Raw genomic sequence first — 12,571 nt, 5'->3', positions numbered from 1 at the left:
CCCTATTATGATAGGGATGTTCAAAGCCAAAGTTGACGTCTGCTTTTATTACTTTGGCTATACTCTTCTAATTTCATCACTGGGCTGGGACAAATCAATGTAATATTATTCACAGGGATATGATTTTGAGATCAATGAAACATTGATACAGGCTAATGTACTGATTATTTTCTATAAGCTCTGGAAAAAAGGCAAATAAGTTGGAAAATACGCTATGGAAAGTGGCGTCCTTCTTAGGGCTGTTCCCACCTATGGATATGCAATAACAAGGAGTGAAAAAAGAATACTGTGTGTAATGTATGTGTATCTTGTAATATTGCCACACTGCTTTTTGTTGAAGCACCTAGTCACATGCATGTGTTTTGCCATTAGAAATAATTAAGTCCTAATTTTAGTCTGAAGTTGCTTTGCAGACGAGCGTGTTGAGATACTGTAATAGATCATTAACATCACAGCCTCACCTAGTGTAGGAGTTACAGCCAGACACTGTTTAATTCCAGTTACAGATTACAGCGTAGAGCACGATTAGGAACACATGAAGCTACTGTGCACTTGGACGTGGTTTTAGCTTCTGCTCCATGGAGAGAAAGTGACATCACCTTGGTCTCCTGGAAGATGTTGAGAACTCCTCCTTTCCAACCTGCCTCATATTTAAAAGCACCTTTTCCTTGTCTACTCTTCTATTAAGTCCTTGAACGAGTAAAATCTGGACATCTGAGAATTTAGTCAGGTGAGTTTTGACAGTGCATTTATTTTTTCTTTTTCATTCGTCCTGCTTAGCTTTATGTGATCATTGATATGTATGGTTCTGAGCACTAATATTCCGTATGTATTATGTATACTATGATATCTTGGTGGCCATCACTTCACATGGAGCTGTAAACTAGATTTTCTTAGTTGTTGGCATGTATAGTATTGGACGTATAACTAGTTCTGTGCATCTTCATTTTCTTTTTGTTTATTTCTCCTAGGTCCCTCTTCTTTTTGTTCATTTCTCCTAGGTCCCTCTTCTTTTTGTTCATTTCTCCTAGGTCCAATGGCAGATTATGCACCTTATGTAAAGGATAAGTTGACCTTTTCACTGTGGGACTATGGGGTATTTGCTGCCATGCTTCTGGGATCCACAGGCATTGGACTGTTCTATGCTTTGTCACGTGGGGGGCAGAAGACATCTGATGACTTTTTTACAGGGGGTAGGAGCATGTCAGCATTGCCGGTAGGATTGTCCCTATCTGCTAGCTTCATGTCTGCAGTCCAAGTGCTTGGAGTTCCAGCTGAAGCTTATCGATATGGTGCCAAATTCCTTCTGATGTGCCTGGGTCAGGCATTAAACAGCGCCCTGACTGCCTACATCTTCATGCCAATGTTCTACCGACTAGGTATCACCAGTACATACCAAGTAAGGAAGTTATCTTATCTATTTCAGCTGTGCAAACATATTTACCGATTTAGTCTTTCATGCATGTGACATTATACGCAGTATCTGTATCTGCTGTTATTATTTTCCACTTTTTTATTCACTGACTAAACATTTCTTCAAAACAGTATTTGGAAATGAGGTTTGCCAAAAGTGTTCGTCTCTATGGCACTGTTCAATTCCTTGTGGGAACAGTAAGTATATATTTCTAATGAATAAAACAACACAAATAACAAGTCAGACATGTTAATATTAAATCATTCTCCTTCTTCTGCAGATGTTATACACAGGCATTGTCATCTATGCTCCGGCATTAATACTCAACCAAGGTTCTTATTGTATTGGTCTTTACTTTACATATACATTTGCACCAATTAATTAACTGTTAATTCAAAATCTTTTTCCCTCTTCTTTTTTTTAGTCACCGGGCTGGACCTCTGGGCATCATTGTTTTCTACTGGAATAATATGCACATTTTATACATCGGTGGTAAGTAAAATAAAACATGGTCTCCTGTCCTTTGGGGGTCGTAGGTTGGCAGTTCTCTGCTTGTCAGTCAACAGTATGTGTGAACCTACGTTCATATTTGGTGCCTTTAAGTGGTTAAGTGAAAAATTATATAATTTTTACAAAACCAATAGCTCATAGTAATGCACTGTTTATTCCAACTTTAAGGAAATCTGGAAAAACTCCATAATTAGTCATTGGGGTCAGTCTGCACCAGTGAGGTCCATCATGTAATGGTTACGTCCATTCCATGAATTCGGATATTGTGCTCCTAATACAGAACAGAATAATATAATCTAGAATGCTGGTGTGACTCGAGCTTGGGCTGTTCAGAGTGTGTCCATACAGTTATCTGATTAAAGGGGTTGTTAGGACCTATTTTATTTTTTTTCTTTGGGTCTAAGAATAATCAGGCAGGTTCTTGCTTCCTGTTCTGCCTAACACTGATCTCTGCTGGCACAAAGCGGTCACAGACCACTACTGCCGGCGATCCTGCGGCAGGTGATGACATAATTTTGACAGAGCAGCTCCTTCTCTTACGCTCTGCTGTTGATTAGGTGTTACTGCCAACAAATGCTGATTGACAGCCTGTGTCCAAACTGCAGAGACCCAGCTGTCAATTAACATGACGTCAGCAGTCACATCCCGTTGACAGAGCAACCTGGAAGAGGAAAATCCACTCTGTTGATGTGAAGCAGTAGAATTGCAGATTGTAGGAGCTAAAAAAACCCAAAAGGCGCACATAGGGTCTTACCCGGGTAGGGGTAATATGCATTTCACTAACTTGACGTAGTTGTGAAAGTCACAACTACTGTAGACGTATGAATATAGAGTATCCTGGCTGTAGCAATCCCCATAGCAGATAATAGGATCCGTTGTGGAAATGAAAGGGTTAACACCGTGCTGTCGCACAAGAACAAAAACTTAAAAGGTTCATTGAAGATCAAATGTGATTTTTCTATTTTACGCGTTTTGAAGCAGGAAAGCTCCTTCTTCAGGGGTAAATCACAGATGGTATATCTGTGATTTACTCCTGAAGAAGGAGCTTTCCTGCTCCTAAATGTATAGAATAAAAAATCACTTTTGATCTTCAATGAACTTTTGAAGTCTTTGTTTCTGCATGGTTAACTCTTCTATTTCCGCAGTAGAATTGCGGGCAGATGTGTTCCGTGACTGCGTTGAGCAGGCGCCGGGTTGAACAGGTGCCAGGTAGTTAGCAAATACCTGCCTTTTAGTTCTTTAGTCATAGTTACAAAATAATATTGTCCTGGACAACCCTAGATTTGATCAATCCATAATGCTTGTCAATAATCTTACACAGAACAGGCATATTATACCAATGTAATCTTTAGCAGGACTCAATAAACATATTAACAATTATAAACAATATATTTGCCTGCTATTACAGGAATATTTATTACCCCAGCAATTTTATTTTTCTTGTTACACCCTGTATCGATCAGATTAATTTATTTAATATTTTGATAGATCAGGCATTTCTGAACTCAGCGATACCAAACGTGTATTTTATTGTTTTTTTCAATAGTGGTCATTTGAACTTTTTGTGCGGGGGGCTTAAGATATTTAACCTTTTCTTTACACTTCTTATTTTTTTACTAGACCCCTTAGGGAACATGAAGCCTGTAATATCTGATCACTTTTGGTGTTTAGAGTGATACTTCAGCATCACTCTGTACAGCAGAAATGCTGACTTCCTGTGAATGTCGGCACTCTGCCGGCGTTAACAGGAACTTTGCCACGACAGTGACAGGGGTCATAAGCTACCCCCAGGCGTCATGACAACCCATCGGCACCCCGTGATCATGTCAAAGGGCTGCCGGTGGCAGTGAGGAATAGTGCACTCCCCGCCGATGCCAGGTAAATCCTGCTGTCAGAGACTGACAGTGGGATTTTACTAGTCATTAGTTAATAGTTAACTTGGAATTCATCAGATATCCATCCGCGCCTGTTAAGGTCCAGTCACACTAAACAACTTACCAGCGATCCCAACAATGATAGGGATCGCTGGTAAGTTGCTAGGAGGTTGCTGGTGAGATGTCACACTGCGACGCTCCAGCGATCCCACCAGCAACCTGACCTGGCAGGGATCGCTGGAGCGTCGCTTCACGAGTTGCTGGTGAGCTCACCAGCAACCAGTGACCAGCCCCCAGCACCGCGTGGAAGATGCTGAGCTTGGTAACTAAGGTAAATATCGGGTAACCAACCCGATATTTATCTTGGTTACCAGCGCACGCAGCTACACGTGCAGAGAGCAGGGAGCATCGCACACTGAGCGCTGGCTCCCTGCTCTCCTAGTTACAGCACACATCGGGTTAATTACCCGATATGTGCTGCAGCTAAATGTGCACAGAGCAGGGAGCAGCGCACACCGGGTGCAGCTGCACAGGGTACATATATAGGGTATAGAGTACAGGGTGCAGCTGCACAGAGCAGGGAGCAGCGCACAATGCTTAGCGCTGGCTCCCTGCTCTCCTAGCTACAGCACACATCGGGTTAATTAACCCGATGTGTCCTGCAGCTACATGTGCACAGAGCAGAAGCCGGCACTGACAGTGAGAGCGGCGGAGGCTGGTAACAAAGGTAAATATCGGGTAACCAAGGACAGGGCTTCTTGGTTACCCGATATTTACATTGGTTACCAGCCTCCGCAGAAGCCGGCTCCTGCTGCCTGCACATTTAGTTGTTGCTCTGTCGCTGTCACACACAGTGATGTGTGCTTCACAGCGGGACAGCAACAACTAAAAAATGGCCCAGGACATTCAGCAACAACCAACGACCTCACAGCAGGGGCCAGGTTGTTGCTGGATGTCACACACAGCAACATCGCTAGCAACATCGCTGCTACGTCACAAAAGTTGTTCGTTAGCAGCGATGTTGCTTAGTGTGACGGGGCCTTTAGCTGAACATGTTGGCTGATCACATCAGCAGACATGTGCGGAGAATAATGCGGGCTTGCCGCGCAAGCCCACATTACAGGGACATAAACGGCCTTGGGCATATTGGTACAACCAAGGTTATGAAGGAGTTAAAGGAAACCTTTGACAATGTACTTGCTGTACAAACCTGTCACGTTTACATGCAACACAAAACTACAGTATATCAACCACCTCTGTTCCTCCTGTTCCACAACTCCCTGCTGGCACTGAGAATAATATCTTCACTGTGATAAGTCCCCTCTAAAGGAGTTGTCCGCTTTGGACCATCCCTACTAGTTAGAAAGCTCACCTGGCAATTAGCAGATTACGAAATCTTCTGGGAATTCCAAGAATCAGCTTTAACATGTAGGTGAATCTGACAGGAAGTGTGCAATTTCTCAACAGCTCTATCGCCAGAAAATTAAGTATTATACTGCCCTGTCAAATCAATGACCCTCATTCTTTCTAACCTCTTCATCCAGGCCTAAAGACGAGGTTCATGAAAACTAGACCACTTGATTGATTTAGAATTTCCAAATATTTATATGTTAATATATACTGAATAACTTTTTAAATTCAGTTAAAGGAGATTTTCAATACAATGATATTAATGACCAGACCTTAGCTCCTTTTAGGTCTTTTACCAGATCAGTAGGGGACCAACAATAGGCACCACCACCAAAAAACAATACTGACAACAAAAAACATAGAAATTAATCACATATTTATTTTGGAATAATAATAACATAATATATAATTAGGAACATTTCACAAAGAAAACCACCAAAGACTGCATATGATAAATAGTACAAATACAAAAGATTAAATTATAAGTGTCTACTTACCACCATTAAGCACAACCAATAGGGTAGGAGACTATGAAGACTAGTAGGTAAAGCTTACTTGGCTAATGCTCTATATTGTAAATAGCAAACCTCTAATCAAATACTAAACGTATAGAAAAGCAACTCAGCACATAAGATCGTCAGAATGATAATAGCAAAACAATTATAAATATATTATAATACTAGGATATCCATACAGACCATTTGTCAGTTGAACACACCAACACATTTCGCCTTGCTTCCTCATGGGGGAATGTCAGCAGTCAATTGTTAACAGTGTACAGAATGGAGTACTCCCACTTCATCTCACCGTTTAGTAGCTGCCGCAGTCTACTACGATTTGGCTCCTACTATTTGAATAGGCGCTGACTGCAGTATCCGGGAAAGGCCATTAAACAGTGAGATGAAGAGGTCATGTTCCACTTCGAACACCGTTTAGGTCTTATTCATTTGGTGAAACAGTACAATTAAATACCAGGGTTCCTCAATATTATATTGTTCCTATAATGATATGCAATAAATATGTAATGTAATAAAACAAACTATAAACAGGTGTAAACTTCCTCCAATTGAGTCAAGTGCAAGAATATTTACATTTTATAAGTTATCACTCTGTGCTTGTCTCCCATAGGGTGGTATGAAAGCTGTGATATGGACAGATGTATTCCAAGTACTGGTAATGATCTCTGGTTTCTTTGCAATCGCTATTCGTGGAGCTTTGCTGGTTGGTGGACCCTCCACTGTACTGAATATCGCAAGAAATTACTCCAGAATTAACTTTGACGAGTAAGTATAATAATTCTTTGATTCATTTTTTATACAGGCGTGCCAATAAAGTTTGCCTGTAGTTCATAGCATAAAAAATGCTATATGAGCAGATTATATGCTGAATGCTTTTAAAGACTTAACTAAAAATTTCAGTCAAGAGTGTTGTCCCGTCTGAGACATTTAGAAAATTCATTTGATGTAGTTCCAATCACCCAACCATCACCAGTCTTAAGAACCACTCCAGTGGGTAAAAGCATCAAGGAAGCTTGAGAGATAAAATAGAGATGCAATACTTACCTGCTCCTACACTGCACACAAAAAATAAGCGAGAGATTCCTGGTTCTGCAGGCTGCCTCCATGTCAGAGATCTGTGAAAAAAACAAATGGGACAAAACTGATTGTTCTTCGTATATATGTTTTATTTAATTGAATATTTTGAAAGAATTAGCAAAGTATAAAACTGTAGAAAACTAAACCCTTGAACATCATTTATCACCATTGAGACCCCTACTCATTATGAGAGTTCATAGTTCTGAAATACAATTTTAAAGAATGGACAAAAAAATAATGAATTATCTGGATAGAGAATACTATGCAAGTCTCAAATAAATGTATTCATGGTTATTTATAAACTAGAACAATGGAACAGATACAAGTGCCATAGCACCATAATTAGTGATGAGTACTAATGAAAACGTCCCATTGATATGTATTTGACAATGATCTTTATTATTTGTAATAGCTTTGACCTAGACCCACGCAGGCGTTACACCTTCTGGACATTTGTCTGTGGCAGCACGTTCCTCTGGTTATCAATGTATGGGGTCCATCAGGCCCAGGTGCAGCGCTACATATCCTGTAAATCTGAAAGTCAAGCTAAACTGTGAGTGATCTAGTCTCATCTTAATTGTTAAAAAAATGTGTATATGTATGTATGAATTCCCTGCTACTTGGCCAAATTCACACATCGGTTTGTTTTTTTTTCTACACAAAAAGGATTCATTTCATCATTTTGTTGGATCTGATTTTCATACATTTTCGGTCTGTGGTTAAGTTTTTGCAGTTTGTATCATTTGTTTATTGTCATATGAGAAAACAACTGTTGGGAGGTTTAGCAAGTTTATCCTAGCACATTGGGCAGCACATGATTGCAAAGAGGATGGCAACCAAGTGATTTTATTTCATTGAACCATTCACTTGAGTGGAGAAGTTTGTCCTGCAAATAGGGCTCAAAACAGACATGTAAAAAAGTCCATAGACTAGTATTGGTAAAGGTTCTTTCCCCCCAAAATAACAAAACCGATAGAACGAGTACATTAAATTCAGAAGTATGAATGGGGCCTTTTAAAAATTCCACATTGAACTGGACACACAATGTAAGGCTATGTGCGCACGTTGCGTACTAGCCCTGCAGAAATTTCTGCAGCGATCTGAAGAGCACATGTGCGCTTTAGATCGCTGCAGAAATGTCCGTAGTGAGCGCCGATTCCATGCGCTCTGCCTGCAGCTCCTCCCATAGACAGAGCAGGAGCTGCCGGCAAAGCGCAGGAAAGAAGTGACATGTCACTTCTTTTTGCGCAGCGCTTCGGCAGTAGCCGAAGCGCTGCGCTCTTAGACGCCACGTGCGCACGGCCCCTGCACAATCTCCATAGACTGTGCAGGGGCCGCAGGACGCATGCAGTTACGCTGCGCTACAAAGCGCAGCGTAACTGCATGTTTTTACGCAACGTGCGCACATAGCCTAATAGTGACTGAATAAAACATATATTTTATCATTTCACCATTCCATTGTAGAAATATCTGCAATCAAATACAGTACTTTGAAAAAGTATTCATATCCCGTGAACTTTTGCACATTTTTCATGTTAGACCCACAAACATAAATGTATTTCATTGGGATTTTATGTTATATACCAACACAAAGAAGTAAGAATTTGTAAAGGGTAAAGGTTTCTTAATGTTTTAAAAATATAAATCTGCAAATTGTGATGTGCATTTGTATTCAGTCCCATGAGTCAATACTTTGTAGGACCACTTTTTGCTTCAATTACTGCTGTAGGTCTTTTGGGTTATGTCTCTACCAGCTTTCCACATCTAGAGGCTGACATTTTTGCCCATTCTTCTTTGCAGAATGGCTCTAGCTCAGTGAGATTGGACTGTTAACAGCAGTTTTCAAGTCTTACCAATGATTCTCAGTGGGATTTAGGTCTGGACTTTGACTGGTCCATTCAATCTAAAAATAGCAACAAAAAGAGGACAAAGTCCTCCAAAAATTAAGTATTACTCACAGCTAGAGTTGAGCGCGGTTCGCGGTTTGAGGTTCTCCAGTTCTAAGCTCAAGTGATTTTGGGGGCTGTTCGAGATCGAACTAGAACTCGAGCTTTTTGCAAAAGCTCGATAGTTCTAGATACGTTCGAGAACGGTTCTAGCAGCAAAAAGCAGGGCTTTTTACAGCTACAGTGTGCAGGAGCCATCGCTGGCAGCCTGCCAGAAGCTGGTAACCAAGATAAACATCAGGTATCCAAGCAAAGCGCTTTGGTTAGTAACCCGATGTTTATCTTAGTTACGTGCAGGAAGCCCACACTTCCCCACTCAGCTCGCTCCACCCCCTCCTGCCCGCGGCATGTACACATACATACACACACACACACACACTCTCACACACACACACACGCACGCACACCACCCCCCCCCCCGCGCTCGGCTTACCTGCGGTGATGAAGTCCCGCCATCCCGACCTCAGCGCTGTCACTGTCCTCCATGGCCGCCGCTTGTCACATCACCTCTCGCTTCCGACCCGAGACTGACTAGCGGTGACGTCACGGACCTCTCGCGATATTTGGCTGTGAAGGCGCCGGTCATTGAACTCAGAGACAGGGGCTGTCGGCAGTGCTGGAGATCAGCGCAGGTAATGTACCTCGCTGACAGCAGCACTTGTCATCCCCTGCAGTGACCTGGGCTGACCCATTGATGTTAGCTCAGGTCACTGCACTGCTCTCCCAGCCAATGGGGAACATCCTGCTCTTCATTGACTGGGACAGTGTGGATCGTCATGGCAACCCCTTGGATTACAGCAGACCTGGATTTGTTTTTCATTCTAATAAATTGGTTAAAGAGGGAATGTTTTGGGGAGTGTTTTTTCAAATAAAAATGTGTTTGTCGTCTATTTTTTTTTATTACTGACTGGGTTGGTGATGTCGGGTATCTGATAGACGCCTGACCTCACCAACCCCAGGGCTTGATGCCAGGTGACATTACACATCTGGTATTAACCCCATATATTACCCAGTTTGCCACCGCACCAGGGCGCGGGATGAGCTGGGGCGAAGCACCAGGATTGGCGCATCTAATGGATGCGCCACTTCTGGGGCGGCTGCGGCCTGCTATTTTTAGGCTTGGGAGAGTCCAATAACCATGGACCTCCCTAGTCTGAGAATATCAGGCCCCAGCTGTCTGCTTTACCTTGGCTGGTGATCCAATTTTGGGGGACCCCTACGTGTTTTTTTTTTTTTAAATTATTTATTTAATTTAAAATAACAGCGTGGGGTGCCCTCAGTTTTGGATTACCAGCCAAGGTGAGGTTGCCAGCTGTGGTCTGCAGGCTACAGCCGTCTGCTTTACCCTAGCTGGCTACAAAACTAGGGGGAACCCTACGTCATTTTTTTTTCATTTTTTGGCTAAATACAAAGCTAAGCACCCCTTAGTGCCACATGAAAGGCACCAAAGGGTGCTCCACTTTTTCTCCACTTTTTCTCCATTTTTTCTCCACTTTTTCTCCACTTTTTCTCCACTTTTTCTCCACTTTTTCTCCATTTTTTTCTCCACTTTTTCTCCACTTTTTCTCCACTTATTCTCCACTTTTTCTCCATTTTTTTCTCCACTTTTTCTCCACTTTTTCTCCACTTTTTCTCCATTTTTTTCTCCACTTTTTCTCCACTTTTTCTCCATTTATTCTCCACTTTTTCTCCACTTTTTCTCCATTTTTTTCTCCACTTTTTCTCCACTTATTCTCCACTTTTTCTCCACTTTTTCTCCACTTTTTCTCCACTTTTTCTCCATTTTTTTCTCCACTTTTTTTTCCACTTTTTATCCATTTATTCTCCTCTTTTTCTCCACTTTTTCTCCATTTTTTTCTCCACTTTTTCTCCACTTTTTCTCCACTTTTTCTCCACTTTTTCTCCACTTATTCTCCACTTATTCTCCACTTTTTCTCCACTTTTTCTCCACTTATTCTCCAATTTTTCTCCACTTATTCTCCATTTTTTTCTCCACTTTTTCTCCATTTATTCTCCACTTTTTCTCCACTTTTTCTCCATTTTTTTCTCCACTTTTTCTCCACTTTTTCTCCACTTTTTCTCCACTTTTTCTCCATTTTTTTCTCCACTTTTTCTCCACTTTTTCTCCACTTTTTCTCCACTTTTTCTCCATTTTTTTCTCCACTTTTTCTCCACTTTTTCTCCACTTATTCTCCACTTTCTCTCCACTTTTTCTCCACTTTTTCTCCATTTTTTTCTCCACTTTTTCTCCACTTTTTCTACATTTATTCTCCACTTTTTCTCCACTTTTTCTCCACTTTTTCTCCACTTATTCTCCACTTTTTCTCCACTTTTTCTCCATTTTTTCTCCACTTATTCTCCACTTATTCTCCACTTTTTCTCCACTTTTTCTCCACTTTTTCTCCACTTATTCTCCACTTTTTCTCCACTTTTTCTCCATTTTTTTCTCCACTTTTTCTCCACTTTTTCTCCACTTTTTCTCCACTTATTCTCCACTTTTTCTCCATTTTTTCTCCACTTTTTCTCCACTTTTTCTCCACTTTTTCTCCACTTTTTCTCCATTTTTTTCTCCACTTTTTCTCCACTTTTTCTCCACTTTTTCTCCATTTTTTTCTCCACTTTTTCTCCACTTTTTCTCCATTTATTCTCCACTTTTTCTCCACTTTTTCTCCATTTTTTTCTCCACTTTTTCTCCACTTATTCTCCACTTTTTCTCCACTTTTTCTCCACTTTTTCTCCATTTTTTTCTCCACTTTTTTTCCACTTTTTATCCATTTATTCTCCTCTTTTTCTCCACTTTTTCTCCATTTTTCTCTCCACTTTTTCTCCACTTTTTCTCCACTTTTTCTCCACTTTTTCCCCACTTTTTCTCCACTTATTCTCCACTTATTCTCCACTTTTTCTCCACTTTTTCTCCACTTATTCTCCAATTTTTCTCCACTTATTCTCCATTTTTTTCTCCACTTTTTCTCCATTTATTCTCCACTTTTTCTCCACTTTTTCTCCATTTTTTTCTCCACTTTTTCTCCACTTTTTCTCCACTTTTTCTCCATTTTTTTCTCCACTTTTTCTCCACTTTTTCTCCACTTATTCTCCACTTTTTCTCCACTTTTTCTCCACTTTTTCTCCATTTTTTCTCCACTTTTTCTCCACTTTTTCTCCACTTTTTCTCCACTTTTTCTCCACTTTTTCTCCACTTATTCTCCACTTTTTCTCCATTTTTTTCTCCACTTTTTCTCCACTTTTTCTCCACTTTTTCTCCATTTTTTTCTCCACTTTTTCTCCATTTATTCTCCACTTTTTCTCCACTTTTTCTCCATTTTTTTCTCCACTTTTTCTCCACTTATTCTCCACTTTTTCTCCACTTTTTCTCCACTTTTTCTCCACTTTTTCTCCATTTTTTTCTCCACTTTTTTTCCACTTTTTATCCATTTATTCTCCTCTTTTTCTCCACTTTTTCTCCATTTTTTTCTCCACTTTTTCTCCACTTTTTCTCCACTTTTTCTCCACTTTTTCCCCACTTTTTCTCCACTTATTCTCCACTTATTCTCCACTTTTTCTCCACTTTTTCTCCACTTATTCTCCAATTTTTCTCCACTTATTCTCCATTTTTTTCTCCACTTTTTCTCCATTTATTCTCCACTTTTTCTCCACTTTTTCTCCATTTTTTTCTCCACTTTTTCTCCACTTTTTCTCCACTTTTTCTCCACTTTTTCTCCATTTTTTTCTCCACTTTTTCTCCACTTTTTCTCCACTTATTCTCCACTTTTTCTCCACTTTTTCTCCACTTTTTCTCCACTTATTCTCCACTTTTTCTCCACT

At 40.5% G+C, this 12,571-nt stretch overlaps 1 protein-coding gene across 1 annotated transcript in view; it reads left to right on the top strand.

The window, feature by feature from the left end:
* Nucleotides 1-490: 490 nt before the first annotated feature.
* The window catches only part of SLC5A5 (solute carrier family 5 member 5), an 89,943-nt gene continuing 77,862 nt past the window's right edge, over nt 491-12,571 (top strand). Inside the window, exons 1-7 of the mRNA XM_075314891.1 lie at nt 491-730; nt 972-1,399; nt 1,546-1,611; nt 1,695-1,746; nt 1,839-1,906; nt 6,337-6,491; nt 7,216-7,356. Of these exons, the coding sequence (XP_075171006.1) occupies nt 1,037-1,399; nt 1,546-1,611; nt 1,695-1,746; nt 1,839-1,906; nt 6,337-6,491; nt 7,216-7,356 (845 nt within the window). The 5' untranslated portion in view covers nt 491-730; nt 972-1,036. The remainder of the gene's footprint in view (nt 731-971; nt 1,400-1,545; nt 1,612-1,694; nt 1,747-1,838; nt 1,907-6,336; nt 6,492-7,215; nt 7,357-12,571) is intronic.

This window comes from Anomaloglossus baeobatrachus, chromosome 1 (assembly GCF_048569485.1).
Source record: "Anomaloglossus baeobatrachus isolate aAnoBae1 chromosome 1, aAnoBae1.hap1, whole genome shotgun sequence".
NCBI classification, from domain to species: Eukaryota; Metazoa; Chordata; class Amphibia; order Anura; family Aromobatidae; genus Anomaloglossus; species Anomaloglossus baeobatrachus.
This window is presented reverse-complemented; position numbering and strand designations above follow the sequence as displayed.